Source organism: Budorcas taxicolor, chromosome X, assembly GCF_023091745.1.
Source record: "Budorcas taxicolor isolate Tak-1 chromosome X, Takin1.1, whole genome shotgun sequence".
NCBI classification, from domain to species: Eukaryota; Metazoa; Chordata; class Mammalia; order Artiodactyla; family Bovidae; genus Budorcas; species Budorcas taxicolor.
The window spans coordinates 59,383,046-59,403,146 of record NC_068935.1 but is presented as its reverse complement, the minus strand read 5'-3'; the positions used below and the strand labels follow the sequence as shown (position 1 = coordinate 59,403,146).

At 47.7% G+C, this 20,101-nt stretch overlaps 1 protein-coding gene across 1 annotated transcript; it reads left to right on the top strand.

The window, feature by feature from the left end:
* The first annotated feature begins 466 nt into the window (after positions 1–466).
* On the top strand, positions 467–16,705 carry GABRE (gamma-aminobutyric acid type A receptor subunit epsilon). Its single transcript, XM_052663716.1, has 9 exons — positions 467–552; positions 4,676–4,896; positions 5,337–5,404; positions 9,554–9,774; positions 10,305–10,387; positions 11,736–11,873; positions 15,598–15,750; positions 15,868–16,067; positions 16,358–16,705. The coding sequence occupies exons 1-9, from the start codon at positions 500–502 to the stop codon at positions 16,703–16,705; spliced, it is 1,485 nt and encodes a 494-aa protein (XP_052519676.1). The 5' UTR covers positions 467–499.
* The last annotated feature ends 3,396 nt before the right edge of the window (positions 16,706–20,101 follow it).

Below are 20,101 nucleotides of genomic sequence, written 5' to 3'. Positions count from 1 at the left end.
TGGAAGCTACAGTGCGATCCCATGGCGCACCAGCGGGCTGGCACGGGCGGGGGTCGCAGCACCCGCATCTTGCCCCTGCCGGGCCCGGCCTGCTGTCTTTCTCCCAGCCGCAGCGGCGGCCCGCCGGTTTCCCCGCCTGGGGCCCGCGCACAGCCGGCTAGCCTCCTCCTTTCTCCCCCACGTCCCCCGCCCCTGGCTGTCTGGCAGCTCCGCAGCGGTGGCGGTAGGGGGCGGGGGGCCTTGGCGACCAGGCTTCTTCCTTGTCTCTCTCCTCCTCCCCGCGCCTGGCCGGAGCCACCCCTCCCTCTGCCGCAGCCGCGTACACGTCGTCGGACATTTCCATCGGGGCTTAGGGGGAGGAGCCAGGATGGGGGGCGCGGGGCGGGGCGAGTGGGAGGAGTGAAAGTTGGAGCCCGACAAAACCCTACACGCCGCGCTCAGTGCGGACAGACCGCGCGCAGCGACCTCCGCACAGGTGGTCGCGCCGGTCCCCGCCGCAATGTCGACTAAAGTTCTCCTGATCCTCTTGGGCACGCTGGTAATCTTTCCGTGGTGAGTCTCCAGCCCTGGACCCAGGAGTCCCCGCCCAGGCCCCGCTCCCTCTCCCCGGGAGTGAGGCCGGCTTCTGAGAACTCCTGCACCCCGTGTCCCTCGAGCCCCACTCCCCGCCTGCCCCAGGCCCTCGCAGGATCTACCCTGGTCCCACGTCCGCTCGACGCACGCAGCCGGCCTTCGCCCCGCTTCCCCTAGGATGGGAGCCCCGGGCCCCTGAAGGGGCGCCCAGGAAGGAAGACGGGACGCCTGTCACCTGGCCGCTCCCGTGCCCCCTCCCTTTACCCCCTGGGGACCCCCCTTTCCAAACCACTGCAGCGGCCTGGGACCGATCGCGTCCTACCCGCCCCACCCCCACCCCCACCCCAGCATTCCCTGGGAAGAGGTGACCGGCCTGGTCAGGTTCGCGCCTCTGGGAACTGGGGGGACTTTGGGAACGTGGCGCCCAGAGAGGTGTGCGGGCAGGGGGAAAAAACTGCGCTTAAAATGTTTGAGTGTTGTTGGCTAGTGTGTTCTCTCGTTCGAAAAAAAAAAAATTGTTTTTTCTCTTTTCTGAGCGCCTAGTGAGTACCAGGCACCGTGCCAGACGACTCTGACTTTATTTGCTTCCCTTCCCGCCGCTCCTTTTGGTGCCAGTCCCAGGCAAGAGCCTTGGTTTAGTCCAAGAGTTCCCACCCCAGCTGTCCACCCCATCCCCCTCTACCGCCAGATTCCCTCTTCCTCCCTAATGCCCCCAGACGCCCTTGGCTGACTGGAGCCAGGGGTCAAGAATGGCCATCTCGGAGGCCTGTGGTTTGGGATCCTGCATTTCAACCCCTCCCACTCTTCCAAAGATCAATAGCAGGTTTTCCTTGGAGCAGCCGGCTTCCCTCACACCTTCCTGGGGTCCTGGGACTTTGCCAGGAAGGTTATCCCCTGAATCTCTGGCTTCTGAGAGTGAAAGAGGACTGCTTCACATTTTTTAGATGGTTTCCCATTCAGCTGCAACTGTCACAAGTTCCTAAGCTTCCTGATCTTTCTAGAAGCCTCCACCACTAGACTTGTCTTGCTTTTTCGTTTCGGGGAGGGGTATTGGGGAGATGGCTTCTCTCCCCACCCCAGAATACTTCAGCTCATCAGGGGCAGGGCTGTGTAGCTGGTTGCTGGCTCATTGATGCTCTGGCAAGGAGGGGGGCTGGCTTCATCAGGGGGCTTGGTAAATATTTCTGAATGCGTGCTAGGAATTTCCAGTCATCCACATCCCTCTAGATGTGAACTGGACTAGTTGGGAGAGATGACATGGTGACTGGGGCAAAAGAGGGATATAGGGGTGCAGAAGGGGGGAGGGGAGCAGAGAGAAAACCAACAAGGAAGAGGGGCTATTGTGATGAGAACTACCCTTCCAGCCTAGGGGGAAGGACTGCAGAAACTCACACTGTCAGTTCAGGCACTGTCCACATGGTAACCTGTGACGTCATTAAAGAGCTAGGGAGGTGGCAGTGGGGTGTGCTGGCACGGGCTGTCTTGAACCACCTAGCTCGGGTCCAGGCTCAGCTTGAAACCACTTGTATGACACTGGGCACACCTCCTACCTCCATCTGGGCCTCAGTTTCTCCATCTGTAAAGTGAAAAAGAGGACTCATATGGGGGGAAAAAAAGCAGTCCAGTGGCCCTTCTCATATTCTCTTTCCTTTCCCCAGCCAGCTGCCTGAGCATCCTCTGTGAGGGAGGGGTTGCAGAAATTCAGCTCCATCTTGGACCATTGCATCAAGAGGGATGTGGTTGCCTGAAAAGCCCCATGGGAAGACCCCCCTAGTCCTATGCATGAGTGTTTTTCATGTTTTTATTATTTCTAGCCATGAAAGTTGGCTTAATGGCTAGCTGAGGAAAGGTGTATTCATTGTTAGCAACTCCAAGATCCCAGGATGACGGGGCTTTTTGATTTGTTTGAAATTTGTTACTGGCAAAATCAATTTGTCAGATGACAGCAGCCTCAAGACCCTCTGATCTCATTTTCATGGCAGACATAGTCTGGGACCAGAGAGACTGTGGTGGTCTTTGGGCCTTTGCTTGTTTGTTTGTTTGCCTCTCGAAACTCAGGGGTTCTTCTGGTTGGCTGTGGACTTCTGGGAGGGGTCATGGCAGGCTCTGGCTAACAGTCCTGATCATGCCACGCTCCCAGTCAAGTCACACATTTTGCAGCCCCCTAGTTCTCCATCCCCCCGCCCCTCCTCCCCTGCCCCACAGAGGCTGGCATGATCTATTCAGAGGACAGAGGGAAGAGCCTCAGGGAAAGAGGGCATCTCTGGATATGTGATTAGAAATGAAAATTGCTTTCCCCAAGCCCAGTTCTTCCCTTGCCCACAGTGGGAAATAGCCACCTCAGACATGAGAAATGGCACCAACTTGGCACATCTGGACACCACTTAAGCAATTCCAAGAGTTTGAAATACTGCAGGAGCATGCATTGTGCTGTTCAAGTTGGCCTTCCCTTGGTCTGCAGTACAGAGGCCATACCCACATCTCCTGCCCTGTTAACCCCTTCTTTGAGGGAGCAAGCTGTCTAATTGATTTTGTAAACTATAAAATAATTTTGTGTTTCCGAGATATAAGAGTGTAGAAATCAGGAGTGGATTTTCACAAAGGAAACATGCCCATTTAACCAGCACCTAGACCAGGAAACAGAAAGTTGCCTGTCCCCTCCCCCACCTCCACCAGCTTCACCACTCTGGCCCCTCCAAGTACACCCTCTTCCCCAAAGAAAAACACTCTCCTGCCTTCCAACATCACAGATTAATTTGATGATGGCTTTTGAAAAAGCTTTTAATTATAAATTTTTCCAAAGACATAGAAAAGTACAGGGAACAGTAGAGTGAATCTCCATGTACCCATCACCAGCCTTGTTAATGATCAGCTCATAGGCAGTCTTATTTTCTATGCATCCCACCCACTCTCTATTTCCAGCTTAAATTCTTTTAAAGCAAATCTCAGACATCGTATCATTTCATATGTAATTATTTTAGTATGTATTTCTAATTGTAAGGACTTCAGAAACAGAATAAAATACCACTATTACACTAAAAATGTTTAGAATGTTTTCACCCTGAAGAAACTAACCAGTCAATATTCAAATCTCCCTTAATGTGTCATAATTTTTTTTTGTTTTGTTGTGTTGTGTTTGGTTTGTTTTGTTTTTTATGGTTTGCCCTTTAAAATCAGGCTTCATATAAGGTCCATATATTTGCAGATTTTTATTAGCATTTTAATTTTTCAAAATGCTTTTTTAAAAAATTAGAACATATATGCAGAAAAGTGCTCAAACCATAAGTGCACGGCTGACGAGTTGTCCAAAAATGATTCACACTGATATCAAAACACCCACATCAGGGACTGGAATATGACCAGAACCTCAAGCTGCCTGGTGCCCCCTCCCTCACTGCCTCCCAGCAAAGGAAGCATGACTCTGATTTCTAACACCGTATCTCCTGTGTTTTATACATTTGCAGGTGGCTTTTTTAAGTTTTTTAAATTTTTAAGTTTAATTCTGTGTGTAATATATTGGCTGTGGCACTCAGGTTGGATTCCTGTTGACCATCTATTTCCTAAATAATAGTCTTTGTTTTCTCTTAGTTCTCAGAGCTTCTCCCAGCCCTGGCCCCCAGCTTCAATGTAGTAGAGTATCACTAAAGCAAAGACATGCAGTGTTCTGACCCTCTCTGGGAGAGAGTGCTCTGGCGAGCATTTCTCACAACCCTGGCCCTTTGCCTGCCCATTTGCTCCCAGGTGGCACTGGTCAGGCAGACTGGAGACCAAGACTAGTAACTGCAGCTGATTGGCTAGAGCTCATACACCCACGTGCTCTTGCTTTTACCTTGAAATACTATTTTAAAATCTTGAACGTGCTTTTGTTATTGATTTTTGTTAAATAAAGAATGACCATTAAAGATGGATAGCATGGGAAGTTCCAATGGAGAGCACAAGTTTTAGAAGAAATTAACAAGAATAATCTGGCTCTTGATTTACTGTTACCAGGTACTCTAACTATGCTGTGGGTTGCCGACTTATTCACTCTGTCCCAGGAGGCACCAGCTGGGCCCCCTCAGAGTGGAGGACAGAGGTTCACTTGTTTGTTTTTATGTTCTAGCATTGAAGGACCTCAAGTTGAATCAGAGGAGGGATCCTCTGCCAGTGCTGATAAGGTCTATGGCCCAAAGCCCCAGCCTCCTGAAAAGGACCTCTCCTCTGAAGAAATAAAGCCCACTGCTGTTGGTACCCATAAGAAACTTGGCAAAATGCCAACAGCCACGGAAATCCTGGATGGCATCTTCCATAACTATGACTACAAACTGCGCCCTGGCATTGGAGGTGAGTAGCAGGACTTAAATCTCCCAGGCCCCAGAGGGTAGGAGGGTTGAGGGCCTAAGTGTGGAGAATGGGCCTGGGGTGTAGGTGGTGGTGCCCTGCATGTGGGCAGGAACAGCTGTTGCTGACGTATCACATAAGAGATGTCAGTGCTGGTCTCAGCAATGCCATTGACTTTGGTCTAGACTTTTCTCTTCTCTCACCCTCAGTTTTTCCAACTATAAAATGAGATGACTGGACTAGATGATTGACCTTTGAGATATGTCCAACTCTTCACAGCCTATAAATTGGGCCTTTTCATGAGAAAAGAAAGAAAGAAATGGTATCAGATCTTGAAATCATGTAGTCCAATCCTTACCCTCTTCATTTGCCGCTGACCACACCCTCCCTTGCCCCACACTTCTGTTTGACACTTACCTCTGCCACTTCTGCTTACTTTACAGAGAGACCCACTGTGGTCACCGTCGAACTGTCTGTCAACACCCTTGGGCCTCTCTCTATCATGGACATGGTGAGTACTGAGCTTTGATTTATAGTATCTTCTAGCCTAGTGAGCTGACCCATGAGGCTTTTCAAGTACTTGGTTTTTCTGTGTCTGTAACAAAAGAGTTTTTTTTTTTGGAGGGGGGGATTTAAATGACAAGGACTTGAGAAGGAGACTGAAAGTAGTAAGTCCCTTGCTGCCTGAAAAGGACCTTCGGAATCCTGACTGTATCTTTCATTATTTCATACAAAATAAAAATAATAAAGCAACTTTAAACAACACAGTGGAATGGCTCTTTTCTTCTGATAATGATTTTTATGGACTTACTCTTGTAGTTACCAACTGTTGCTCTAGGAATTCTTCCCTAGTTTCTTATCTCCTTTTGTACTCCCCAGGTAGCCTCCATGAGCTCCTACTTGATATATACAAAATGCAAGGTTTCTGCCTGCCCCAGGCAACCTACTAACCCAGCCTCCTGCGTGACATGCCTCCTGTAGTCCCAGCCCTGCTTAAAGCATGAAATTCAACCCCACACTCTAGCAGCCAAGGCTCTCCATGTCTGCAGCCAACTCAGGGCTCTAGTTTTATTTATTTATTTTTTCACTCCTTTAGAGATCATGTACACTAGTCACACTAGCGTATGGTTTTCCCAGGCTATCTTGTGCTTCTGAGCCTTTGTTCAAGTGATTTCCACTTTGGGATGGCATTTTTCCAATTTTTCACCTTATCCTTCCAGATTTAACTCTAATGACATCTCTTTCACGGCATCTTCCCTGCCTTCTACAACTATTAGTTGCTCCCTTTTTTACTCACACCACACTCCTTTCTCTGACTCTCAGACCTTTTAGCGTATATCACAGTTGTTTACCTGAACTTCTCTACCTCATTGTATTGTAATTATGTACTCTGTATCTGCCTTGCTCTCTCAACTATGGGTTCCTTGACGTCAAGGACCCAGTATATGTTAGCTGAGCAAATGAATTATAAAAGATGTTCTTCAAATGTCATTTTCATCTGTGGAGCCTGATAATGAGGAAGACTGGAGTAACCAACCCCATCACTGCCTAGGCTCGGCCTAGCCCAGGGCAGACACAGTTTTAGCACACACCTTGGTACCCAACAAGCACCATGTGACTGGGTGAGCTAAGCATCTAGGCTCTGAGATAGTACCTGCAGATACACACTCAAAGGTAAGTAAACATTCATGGAAGCTCAAGGTGTTTATATAGGTTGAATGCAAGAGTGGGGTTCCCCACTGTGATGCTTTGTTTGACTGCCTTATTCTTGGGGCACAGTGTACTTATGTATCGGCTATGCAAAAATTAGGACTTCCCTGGAGGCTCAGAAGGTAAAGCGTCTGCCTGCAATACAGGAGACCTGGGTTCGATCCCTGGGTCGGGAAGAACCTCTGGAGAAGGAAATGGCAACCCACTCCAATACTCTTGCCTGGAGAATCCCACGGATGGAGGAGCGTGGTAGGCTGTAGTCCATGGGGTCGCAAAGAGTCAGACACAACTGAGCGACTTTACTCACTCACTCATGCAAAAATTAACCCCAAAGCATAGGGGTTAAAATGACAAATAATCATTAGGTCACAGCTCCTGTGGGTTAGGAATCCAGGCATGATTTAGCTGGGTTCTCTGTTTCAGGGTCTCCCAAGGCTGCAGTTAAGGTGTCAGTTGGGACTGGGGTGTCATCTGAAGACTTGAATAAGGAGGGTCCCCTTCTAAGTTTTCATGTAGTTGTTGGCAGGGCTTATTTCTCTGGCTACTGTCTCTAGGCTTTCCACAGTCCTTGCCACGTGGGCCTCCCCACAGGGCAGCTCACGTGTGGCAGGTGGCTTCCCTAAGAGTGAACAAGAGCATGAGAAAGAGTGCTCAAGATAGAAGCCACAAACTTTGGGAAAGGAAGAAGAGAAATGTGAGAGCAGTCAGATCTTTTTGAGTTTCTGTTGACATTTTAAAGCTTTTTTTCCCTCTTCCCTTGATGTCACGTTTATTCATTGCTGTCACCAATGTGCTTACCACTAAAATGAGTATGAATTTAGCAATTAGTTTGACTAAAATTGTTGATAAACCAAGAAATACTGGGTTTTGAGCCAGAGGTTGAGGGCCTCTGGTCCCACCATCATAGCCACCATTTACTCTTTTTTTAATTTAAATTTATTTATTTTAATTGGAGGCTAATTAATTAATAAGAAAGGCACCTTTCAGATAATTGGTGGGAGCATGGCAAAAGTGGCCTGAAGAGTAGTAGAAAATCTGGCTACCACCTCCTTGTTATGTGTGTAAGATGTAATTTGGGGAAATCTGTTTCTAACATCTGCAAGAGCCTTTGCTGTGTGCCTGCTCTTGTTGGCAGCACTGATTTCACGGGGAGGACTGCTACCTGACAAGCCTGAGGGATACAGTTTAATGACCCAGCCCTCACCGAACCTGGCGTGTAGCACAGAACTGGTCCAAAGAGGAGCCAGCAACTTGATTTTCTTTGGCTGGTAACATGTTGCTTTAGCCTGGGCCAAGTGCCTTTAGAAGATTCCGAACACTCATGTGGTATTAAATTTCCCAGAGAAGTCTGGCCATCTGCATAGTTCCCCATAGTTCTTTAAAGCTGTGGAAGGTCCCAGTCCTTGTACATAGCCTGTTTTTCTCTGGTGATACTGTAGAGTGTGGTGCTTGGTGAGGAGGAGTTCCAATACCCTTCAGTCATAAATTAGAGGTTGTGGAGAGCACAGGATTTGTCCTCAGGGAGAGAAAACAAGCCCCCTTGTCAGACTGGGGAAAATTGAACCGTTAGTTATCAGTCGGTGTGTCCTGAACTTACAGTTGGAATCCGGTTAAATGGGAATGAAATGCTTATTTGAAACCCGGGAGTGTAGCACAGGAGCAAGTGTGCCACGTAGTGGGGATGCTTCCTCTGCTTACTCAGCAGCTCTGTAGGCCGATTTGGAGCTGCCAGCCATGCAGGAGAGCAGAGCCACCCTGAAGGCCACTCATGAGGGCTGGTGTGGCTTGGCAGGGCAGGGCTGGGGGCTCTGCATGTGAATGGTAGTCAGGCTTTTTCTTGTGTGATTCTCCGTACTCCTCCTGGGAACATTCTCAGTCTTGGGAGGCTGGCTCCCTGTAATTGGGCAGTGGCTCTCACCACCTTGTGTCTTGAGCAGCAAAGGCAAGCAGAGATGGTCTTGACCCGTGCTCCCCAACCTCGAGGGCTCTACAGGCCTCCTCATTGTGGGTTTCTGGTTGGTGGTGTTCATTATTTGATGCAGGAAAGCTCACAGGAAAGGCTTAGGGGTCCTGCAGAGGAAAACTGGACCTTGACCCCCAAAGGGATTCTTGGAACAAGTGGAGTAAGCCCTGGAGAGTAAGGCAGGCGGAGGTAGTCCCAGGGCAGGGCCATGGCACTGATGCTCTGAGCTTCAGAGCCAGTATGTTCCCATTAACTATTGGTTTGATTTCGAACAGACTCCTTTCTCTCTGACCTCTAAAGTAAAGGAGATTGAACTAGCCCTAAAAGTTGTACCTTGGCCTTGTTCTGCTACTTGCTGTTCAAGCTGCCTGCAGTTCTGTTAGAGTCTGTTTTTTTTTTTTTTTTTCTCCTTTCAATACCAGTGGTGCAGATCTCTAGCTTCTCATACTTCTTTCTCTTAAACCTTCTTTTTGATATTTAACAATTTATGTGATAGACCATATCTAGAGACCAAATACTTGTGGGTTACTTAACATCTGTGCTCCCCAAATAAAAGCTGAAAGGGGCAACTTCATTGTATGCAATCAAAGGTGCATATGTTTGTAAATGTTTAGAATGATTTTGACCTGACATCTTTGATTTGCTATGGAAATGTGGGAGCCCAGATGGTGTTAGCCTGACTGGAGTAGCATCATAGTCCTACAGGGGAGTATCGACGTGATGAGCCCAGCCTTTACAATTAAGCCACCATTGTCTGTCTGTTTCTGGGTTAAATGTGTCTTCCCAGATTGCTATTCATTTGGGATTTTTTTTTTCCTTTCTGGAATACATGGAAATAGAGAATGTCCTTCACCTAAACCCATGCTGTTTTCCTCTGTGCAAACCTAAGTGGGCTCCTGTCTACTAGATAGGTCCATCACAAGATGGCACAGGAATGTTCTTTGTCTGCACAGCCCCAAATGTGTGCTTTTCTATCCTTGCCACCAGGAATACACCATTGACATCACCTTCTGCCAGACTTGGTATGACGAACGCCTTCGTTTCAATGGCAGCTTTGAGAGCTTTGTTCTGAGTGGCAACTTGGTGAGCCTGCTGTGGGTCCCAGACACCTTTTTTAGGAATTCTAAGAGGACCCATGAGCACTCAATCACCATGCCCAACCAGATGGTCCGCATCCACAAGGATGGCAAGGTGTTGTACACCATCAGGTATGTCAAGCTTCTGGAGTCTTGCCTCCTGCGACTCTTCTTCCCCTTCTGAGAATTTTTGCCAAAGAAACATGGACTGAGGTTTCATCCTGAATGATACTTCTAAGGTCCCCTCCAGCTTTCCCAGACCATGAGCTCAATCCCTTGGTGTATAGACATACATACTAAGGCCTCAGAATAAGAAGATATTGCTTAAGGCCACAGCCCGAGTTTGTGGCATAGCTGGGACTGATATCTGGGTGATATGGGGCCGAGGAGGTGGTAAAGAATGGGAGAGTGTTGGCAGGTCCTTGAAGCTGGGATGGGCAAGAAACACAAGCCCATCTAAGCTGGTCCATACATTTCTCTGATGATGGAGGCCAGAGTAGCCATATACATCCAAGCTGTTCTTCCACTCTTTTTGTCTCTCCTTTGAGCTCTTTGTCTCAAATCCCACCATTGCCACTCATTGGCGGTGGTCCCCAGGCCCAAGCTGGGTAGATACCTAAGTGTTCAGGGCCAGCCTAATGAGGCTCCTTTCTCCCTTCCAGGATGACCATTGAGGCTGGATGCTCACTCCACATGCTCAAATTTCCAATGGACTCTCACTCTTGCCCTCTGTCTTTCTCTAGCTGTGAGTACATTCTTAGGTTTCTGGGACCCCAGAGTCATCACACTGGGCCCCTTCTTTTTCTCATCCTTGCCCCTTACATTTTTCTGCCTTTGTTTTTTTCCCTTAAGATGGTGCCAAGGTTGCCCAGGGCCTCCCAGTCCATCCTCATCTTTCCTGCTGACAATGCTGTGTTGCTTAACCTGGGCTTCATGTTGGCTTCCTCCTTCTCCTTTCCGCCCCATTTCAAATCAGTCACCTCTAAAGTGTATCTCAAGTATGTCTGCTCTCCATCTTCACTGTCACTACTATCTTGGTTTAGATCTTTGTCATCTTCCACTTGGACTTTGCAACATCTGTACTTTGAAGCTGACCATGTCCAACATTAAATACACGGTCTCCTCCCAACCTCTACCCTCAAAACAAATGCATTGCTTCTGTGTTCCCATCTGTCTCATTGAAAGGCACCATCAACCACTCAGTGTTCCACGCCAAGAACTTTGATGCTTCTTTCTTCTTCACCTCCTACATCTATCCAATCAACACATCCTGTTGGTGTTCCCTCCAGAATCTCTATTGATTTTATTTCTCTGCATTCTCTCTGCCACAGCTTTGGCTCCTGCCTTTGTTCATTTTATTGTGCCTAAGTTATTGCACTGGGCTCCCATAACTGGTCTCTCTGTCAACAGGCCATCCTCATATAAGAGCTAGAGTGACCTAGTGGAAGCATCATCTAGACTAGGTTACTCCTTAGTTTCAAATTCTTCCTGAACTCTCGAATCAATTCCAAATTGCTTAAAATAGCACTCAAGGCCCTTCATGAACTGGCCCCTGCTATCCATCCCTCCATACCTCATCCATCTTCTGTGAGCCGGCCATCCTGAACTTTTAACGTTTCCATAATACATCAGGCATTTTCACCTTTCTGTTCATAGAACACACTCCTCACCCTTTTAGCCTCATCCGTACAGAGAATATTTATCCTGGACTTTTAAGACTTACTAAGCATGTCACCCACTCTATAGAATAGTCTTTTCTGGGTGTGTCCCTAACTGATCTTTCCCTCCTTTGTTCTCAGAGGAATTCCAACAATTTATGTGTACTCACTGTCTTATTCAATAAAATGTGAATGCTTGAAGGCAGGGCTCCTGCCTTGCTCATCTCTGTGTGTCTAGCACAGAGCATGGTACTGAGGAATGCTCAGTAAATGCACTTACTGGCTGGCCTTCAACAATGAGGTAAGAGAGGTAAGGCCCCACAGCTGGTGCAGCCAGAGTCAGGACTCCAGGGCATTGCTCAGACACCATGATGTTGGACGCCTCAGCTCGGCTTCCCAGACTCACATGGCTTGTCTTCCCACGTTGCCTTACAGTTTCCTATCCTGAGAATGACCTAATCTACGAGTGGGAAAATTTCACGCTTAAGATCAATGAGAGTAATTCCTGGAAGCTCTTCCAGTTTGACTTTACAGGAGTGAGCAACACGACTGAAACTGTTACAACCCTGGCTGGTAAGTGCACCTTTGAGCTAGGGCTAGCCAGAGGCCCAGGAGGGTGGTAAGGATGACTGAAGGTAGCCATCCATTCGTCCAAATGCTATGTACTCATTCTATGACAATATTGTAGAACATGGCTCCTGTCTTATAAATGCTAAGCACTTACAACTGTTTGCAGAGGAAACTGAGACTTTGTAACTATATCTCAGTCTCATCTGCAAAGAAGTAAGTGCTTTGCCAAGCCCCGGAGAGGGTAGGTGAGTAGATAAAGTTTTGTTGCTGTCAGAATTTGCAACTAGCCTTGTCATGCAGACCTTTTGGTTTCCAGAGCTTTGTTACAACTGACCTACTTGGACACTGGGGGAAATGGAGGTCATGTGAGTTCTCCATACTCAGAACAATCCAAGTGGTTCCAGTTGAGTGGGATGCAGTCTGTCCTGATGGGAGGTTGGAGGCTGGAGTTCTGTCATCAGCTATGTGAGGGCTGGGATAATCTGGAAGAGGTTTCAGCAGCTACAATACTGCCATATCAACATTTATTTTAAAGGAGCAGCCCTGACCCGCACAGATTCCTGTCAAAGGCTTCGTGGTGGATTCAACTTGGATGGTGATCATTGGTTTTCTGATCTTGTCCCTCACAAGGACTAAAGGGGAGGGTCCTGGGTCTATTATACTTTAGCTCCCAATTAGGTGTGAGTGTCTTTGCTTGTGTTCCTAGGTGATCTGAATGAGGAGCCAAGGGGCCTCCCTGGGGCTGCTCTGGGAGCAGCCTTTTCACACATACTGACCAGTCAGGGCAGTGGCGGCTCTGCCCTCACCGTTTCCAGCCTGCGGATGGAACCAGTCACCCAGCCAGCCATTTGCCATGGAAGGTGTCTTGCTTGGCTTCCGTGTGGCTAGGCAGAAAATCTGCTTTTGCTTTACTCATTGAGTTGGTCCCTGGGTGAGGAATAGCCCATGCTCATCTGGCTAGAGCTTTGCTTGCACAGTACTAGGCAGGGGTAGAAGTCTGCTTTACAAATGCTTTCCTTTTTCTCGGGGGCTCTGGGTAAGCAATTTTACTCCCTTTGACTTGGGACCCTTGCTCTTCTGCCGGCTGACCATTGGCATGCCTCTTACCTTTCTGCACCTTGGTTTCCCCAGACAGGTGGGGACCCATCATCAAAAGCAGCAGGAGAAAAGGCCCATGGGCTTTCAAGTCACTAGTGGTTCCGTTTAGTAGATGGTTGTACATTGTTTCAAAATGGTACCCTAGTGACTACAAAGCCCCAGAGGCAGCATCATCACCAATGACAATAGGTAAGCACCCCGCCCTCCTTGGAAGAGAGGAGAGTTCTTGAGAGAAAGGAGAAGGCCTCCTTTATCTTCTGCAAGAGATGAGTTGATCTTGAATCATAGTTTCTTCAGTATCGTGGTTATCTTTGGGACTGGTCCCAACTCTTTCAGTCGGTCCCTGGGCAGTTCTCTCTGTCTGGAGTAGACTTAGGTCCTAAGCTCCTAAGGGTTCAGAATGCCGTGCTAGCTTGGTACTCTGGCCACCTTGGGCCTTCAACCAGAGAACCTCTGCTTCAGGAGCCTTACCCCCAGTGAGTAATGCGTCTTTCACTGCTGGCTGTTGAGCCTTTGATACAGAATTCACCCATGATTAGGATTTTGCTTTCTTGCAAGGGAGTTTCTTCCTTCACTGGACAACTCTGTTCATCAAAAAAAACCTCTCTGTTCATCGGAAATTGAAATCTCTGGAACTTCCACCCGTTAGACTTAGTTCTTTTTCCCTAGAACTACTGAGCTTCCAGTAAGTCTAGTCAGTCTTCCACAGGGTCCAGATCAAAGAGCCAGTATTATAGTTCCAACCCTGGGTCATATTCTTTTATAGACTATACAGCTGTAGTTCTTTTCCCTCCCCTTTGTTCTTTTTTTTTTTTTTTCTCCCCTTTGTTCTTCAAAGCTTTGGCTCCACTCATCCTTCTAGTCTCAGTCTCTGGACACAGTCTTTTTCATTGTGTTCCTCTGACAGTGCAGTGACCAACTGTGCTCTGGCTGAGGCAGATAAGAGCAGAAAGCATCTTTAGTTTTTCTCCCCCTCTGGCTCCTCAGCCCCAGATATCTTTTTTTCCCTTACCCATGCTCCTCCATTCCTCAGAAATAAGAAAGGGTGTGTTAGTACCTTCACTTGGCCTTAAAGGATAAGTTCCCATCTGTTAAAAAGTAGAGAAGGTTCTTCTTTGGTGAAATAGACAAAAATAGAAAAAGCCGATAGGATAATCAACCTTATTGCAACAAGAATACATCAACTCAGCAAAGTTTTGTGCAGAGTGGCTATAGCTGAGTAGGGCCATTTTAATTGCAGTCGAGACCCCAGGAGAACAAGCTAGGATCTCGATAAATAACATTCTGGCTAGTAGGCAAGGATGAGTGGTCCCTGCAGCAGCCCCGGAGGAGGACTTCTATCTGCAAAGCTACTATTCTGGACACAGGTATTCAACTTGCCCCAGGCAACTTCCTGGCCTTTTCCAGAAGATTCTGAGAAGTCTTGCCCCTTGAGTGTCAGTGGTGCCAAGGTGAGTAGGAAAGGCTGGTCTTCCCATTCAGTCCCAACATACCCAGACTTGCTGGGCAGGTGATCTATTTTCTAAAATAGGAGGACACATGGACAGGTTAGTGTTCTGGTCTGCTTTACAGAACTGTTGCCAGGCAGCAGCAAGAGTTGCTGTGCATCTGCTGGGTTCTAGGCTGTGCTGGGCTGGGATGGGCAGGAATGTAGCAATGGGGCTCAGGTGAGACCTGCCCTGAAGGGGTTTAAAAACCCACCTAATAAGGCCAGTGAATTCTACAGCATCACTGAGGTGGAGAGTTGGAGCTTAGTTTCACTGAGGAGCCAGAATTTGAACTATTGTAAACCCAACATGATGTTGAGAGTAAAAAGAGATATTCTGGCCTCAGAAAGGCCTCCAGAATCTCCGGGGGTCATGATAAGCATGCAGAGTGTTTGGGCATGTCAGACTATAAGGCAGCATGATGGGTCCAACAGAAGATGCCAAGTGGAGATAGAGGCTGTCCTCAGGTCCTGCACAAGCCATCACTGCCTAGGCTAAGAGCCAACATCAAGGACACGATACCCAATGAATGCGAAAACCTCAGTCAGCCTTGTGGATGTATGTTCTGCAGACCTGACATCTAGAGGACTGACTGAAATTTTCACTTTCAGCTAATTCTTCTATTTTCTTGAAACACTCATTTTGGGCTAGGGTAATAGACTAAGAACAGGAGTCCAGGGTTCGAATATTGGTATAAATATCCACACATTATCTCAAGGAAGCTGAGTAGATAGGGTTAGCTTAGAGTAGGGTGTGGACGTGGAGGCCTCAGTCAGCCACCTGGACATTAGCCATGTGGTTCTGATATCTAGAGGGCTAACTGATTTTATTGCTTTCACTTGACTATTCTGCTCCCTATCCTGGAAAGATGGATATGGGGTGTGTGACAGTGAACTGAGAAAGAACTGATGAAGGTTCTAGCCCTGGCTTGACTCTTAACTGACCATGGGCCTGGCAGTGAGTCTCCTCTCTGACTTCCTCTGTGTCTCTGTGTGTGGTATTGCCTTAATGTGCCTCTGTCCAAGGACCGTGGTGGGCATCCCATGAGCCCCTATTGGGCCCTTAGTATGCATGTCCTTCTGCATGTGGGACACCCTCATGGCAGTGCTATAGTGAGGAGGTATTTTTTAAATATCTTCCAGGTGATTTCATAGTCATGACGCTTTACTTCAACGTGAGCAGGCGATTTGGCTTTGTGGCCTTTCATAACTATGTTCCTTCCTCTGTGACCACAATGGTCTCCTGGATTTCCTTTTGGATCAAGAAAGAGTCTGCTCCAGCCAGGACTTCTCTAGGTAAGTGGGTGAGGCAGGCATCTCCTTGGAGCACAGAATTGCCTTTTCTGGGGGCCTTTCCAAAGTGTAATATATGAGCTAGTGGTGCCATCCACCTCCACTCATCTCCTTTCACAGGGATCACCTCTGTACTCACCATGACCACTTTGGGCACTTTCTCGCGGAAGAATTTCCCACGCGTGTCCTATATCACAGCCTTGGATTTCTACATTGCCATCTGCTTCGTCTTCTGCTTCTGTGCTCTGATGGAGTTTGCTGTGCTCAACTTCCTGACCTACAACCGGACGGCGCCCCGTGGTTCTCCCATACTTCGCCATGTATGAGCTGGTATGGGAGTGGTGGCAAGGCTTTGGAGAATGGAGGCATGCAAGTAGGGCACTGGCACTCATGACACATGGGTGGCCAGCTCACCAAGTAATGAGGGGTAACCTGGGACTTTGGGAGGCATTGGGTAAATTTTCTGGTGTGATGGTGGAAATTCTGGGGTAGGGGTGTGGGAAAAGAAACAGGGTGCCAAGCTCTGAGTCCTCAGGAATCCTTGAGACAGCACCTGGGCTTGGTTCATCTTCCCTTGACTCATTCTGATTTCTTCGCTCATTCCTTTCAGCCTCGTGCCACGATCCGTGTCCGCATCCCTGTCACTGAGCATCCGGAAGCTTTTGTGTGCGACATTGAGGACTCCGAGGAGGACGAGTCGGGGGAGAGTGAGGAAGATGAAGGCCCATCCTGCCCAGCCCAGCAGGCCGCCAGGCCAAGCCGCCTCCGGCGCTCTGCTGGCTGCAGCAGGTGGTGCGATAAGTACTGCTGCATGGTCCCCACTTGTGACGCCAGCAGCTGGCAGCAGGGCCGCCTCTTCATCCATGTCTACCGCTTGGATAACTACTCACGAGTGATTTTCCCAGTCACCTTCTTCTTCTTCAATGTGATCTATTGGCTTGTTTGCCTTAATCTGTAGGTGCCAGCTGGTACCCTGTGGGGCAGCCTCCCCAGTTCCCCAGGAGGTCCCACAGCCTTTGCTAAGGGAGTTGGAGGAAAGCAGCAACCAGAGAATGTCTTTCCTTCCCCTTCCCCAGCCAGCAGCTGGCAGGGCATCACTCCTTGCCAGTCACGCCCCACCTGGCCCATTCACCGAATCTCCTTAGCGGCCCATCTCAAGTAGAATGGCCCCATGTCTGTTCTTCCTGGGGCATGTATGACACTCAGGCTTTGAAACGTAGACTCAGCAACCAGCTCCCTAGGATGGTGTCCATGTGTGAGCGGATTAGCCATCTCCCCAAAGGGCTAACACCCACTGCCTTTTCCCAGAAACCCAGCACTGCCTTTGTGGTGCTCTGGGCCCAGCTCTGGCCTCAGCCTCAAAGTGCATACACCAGCTGCTTGCCTGATCCTGGCACCTCCTAATGATGCTGGGCAGCAGTGTAACAGGGGAAGGGGATCTCCATCCTAGGTCCGATGATTATATTCTTGACTCTTGTCTCCCTGCCCTCCTTTCCCTGCAGATAGATGGGCACTGGCGTGATTCCTCTAGGAGGAGGGGAGCCAGCAAGTGAGGACAGTACCCCTCCTTCTGCTGCTGTGATACCTCCCTCTCCCCTCCCCGCAGGCCTTCATTGCTCATCTGCACCACCAGTTCAATGCCTTGCATCCAGTGGGTGTCTGTTTTTGTGTGTGATGATAGTAATGGCCCCCTGCTTTGTATGCCCCTTTCTTCCTCCCCCTTGACCCTTGTGACTTTTCTGTGACTTCCCCGGTGACTTTCCCAGCCCCAACCCAGGTGCTAGGCCAGGATGACTTCCTGGGGCCAAGAAACAAAGGGAATTCTGCTCTCTGCAGCGGGCATTACCGGCATTGATTGGTGCCCAGCCGAGGCACAGCATAGGAGTTCTGCCACTTCCTTGGCCCCTGGACCTGTGAGCCAGTCCACTCCTATTTCTGGGGCACTCTGACAATCACAATCAATCAATTGAATTCCCTTAAATTTGTACAGCACTTTACCTTTTGAAAAAGCACTTTTGACAAATTATTTCTATTTTGAGCCTCATAGCCTAGTGATATATTCAGGGCAGGATTCTTATCCCCATTTTGCAGATGAGAACTCTGAGGCACAGATTTCTATGGGACTGTGGATCTCACTGGAAACTACCCAGGAGCCCACTGTCATGCGACAGGGCTAGGCAGCTCTTTCCACCATGATTTGATTCTATAGCCTCTGCTGACACCCCAGGGGCAGGGCCAGCCTCTTCAGCATTGGCCTGCTCAATTCCTGGGCCTCAGGTGCTCAGACTGCCCCAAAGGTCTAATCTCTCCTGGCTCTAGTAACCCAGTGAGGTGAATTTGGACATGCCCCAATGCTTATATATGCTGAATGAAATCTGTGTCTGTATTTTATTGAGGGGTGGGTGGGTAGGGTAGGGGTCCATCTGCTTTTTGTCACCATCAACTGTAAAGGGGAAATATATCAATAAATATATCAGCAAAGCATAAAATTGTTATGGCTGGTTTCTTGGGTGTTTGTTCTCTGCTGAGGTTTTTATGTTTTTGTTTTTTTTTAATTTTTAGTTACTTATTTTTGGCGTCACTGGGTCTTTGTTGCTGTGCACGGGCTCTCTCTAGTTGTGGAGAGTAGGGGCAACTTTCTTGTTGGGGTGTGAAGTCTTCTCATTGAGGTAGCTTCTCTTGCTGTGGAGCTGTGGAGCATGGGCTCTAGGGAGTGGGTTTCAGTAGTTGCAGCTCACCGGCCCTAGAGTATGGGCTCAGTAGTTGTGGTTCACAGGCTTAGTTGCCCCACGGCATGTGGAATCTTCCTGGGCCAGGGATCAAACTTGTGTCCCCTGCATTGGCAGATGGATTTTTAACCACTGGACCACCAGGGAAGTCTTCTGCTGAGGTTTTAAATCTTAACTCAGTGACTCAAATCTTTGTCTGTTTTCCTCCCCCATCCATGACTCCTAGACCTACCGTGCACTTGCCATGTACTTTTCTCTCAGTGGAGAACTTAAGGGAAGACACTGACCAAGTGGGCGCCCCCCCCCCCCTTTACTGATTCCCTTACTTACTCCTATACCTCTTCTCCCCTCCATGTTTCATTTGCTTTGCCCATCATTCTAGCTTCATCTAGTCAGCTTCCTAAAGATCATCAGACTCAGAACACTCCCCATTTAAAGATGGGGATGCTGAGGCAGCTGTCACACAACCAGTCAATAGTGGAGTGGGACAAAGTCAATACCCTGTCTGGCTTACAACAAGCCTGGAGATCTTGGTTGATAAAATGAACTTTCTAAAGGTATTGGGAAGTGTTGGCCCTGGCATCCCTTGACACATCCAGCTCTAAGGAAAGTCAGAAACGATAAGAACCAAACAGGAGACAAAATGGCATCTGAACAGCCAACAGTTTTGCCATAAAGTTCTTGAAATGATGCACAAATCTTGAAATGATTTCCCTGTAAGAAATCTACATACCTTTACTGTTCATTTTCTGATGTCCTAACCCGTGACACATTACAATTAATAATAACAAGTAACAGGGAAAATAGTTGCTCACTTTTAGTTATATTAGATGCAGGGATGAGGGGAGAGAAAGCCTGGCTCCTGAGCAATGAGGACACGCAAATTTGTGAACACTCATATTTAAATGCATTTTGAAACAGTGCAAACCTGATTTCTTCAACACACTACAGTAAAGCTAAAAATAAAATTCCTACCATTAGTAAATTTTAAGAAGTTCATGTAAACAGTTCTTTAAAAATGAATAAATTAAAACCATAATGGGATGCATAATGTCAAAAAATCAAATTAATGAAGAAAAAAACTCCATATGTTTAAAAACACATGAGATGCAGCCAGCACCACATTCAGAGAAAAAGTCATGATTTAAGCATTTCAATTACTGGGAGCACAATGGAAGATAAATGAGTTAAGCATGGAAACCTAGAAACTGGAAAAAGGATAAAAGCACATTATATCTTAGAAAAGTTTGAGGGAAAGAGGGATTTAAAAATTAATTAGTGTCAGGAGAACTAGCTACTCATTTAAAAATAAGTAAAACTGGGTCTCTGTCTTTTTCTTTACATCAACATCACAGATGAATCAAACATTTTAAAACTTTTTAAAGAAAATCCTAAGATAATATGGGTGAATATGTTTTCTTGGGATGGGAAAGGCCTTTATAAGCATGACATAAAACACCAGAAACTGTAAAGGAAAGTGCTGAAAATTTTGTTCATACTAAGGAATAGTAACTAAAGGAAAAGCAAAAAAAAAAAAAAAAAAAGTATAACAAAACACACTGCCAGTGGTGAGTTTTTCTGGGAAGCAATCTCTGAGACTGAGATTAGCATGTAGGGGTTTGATT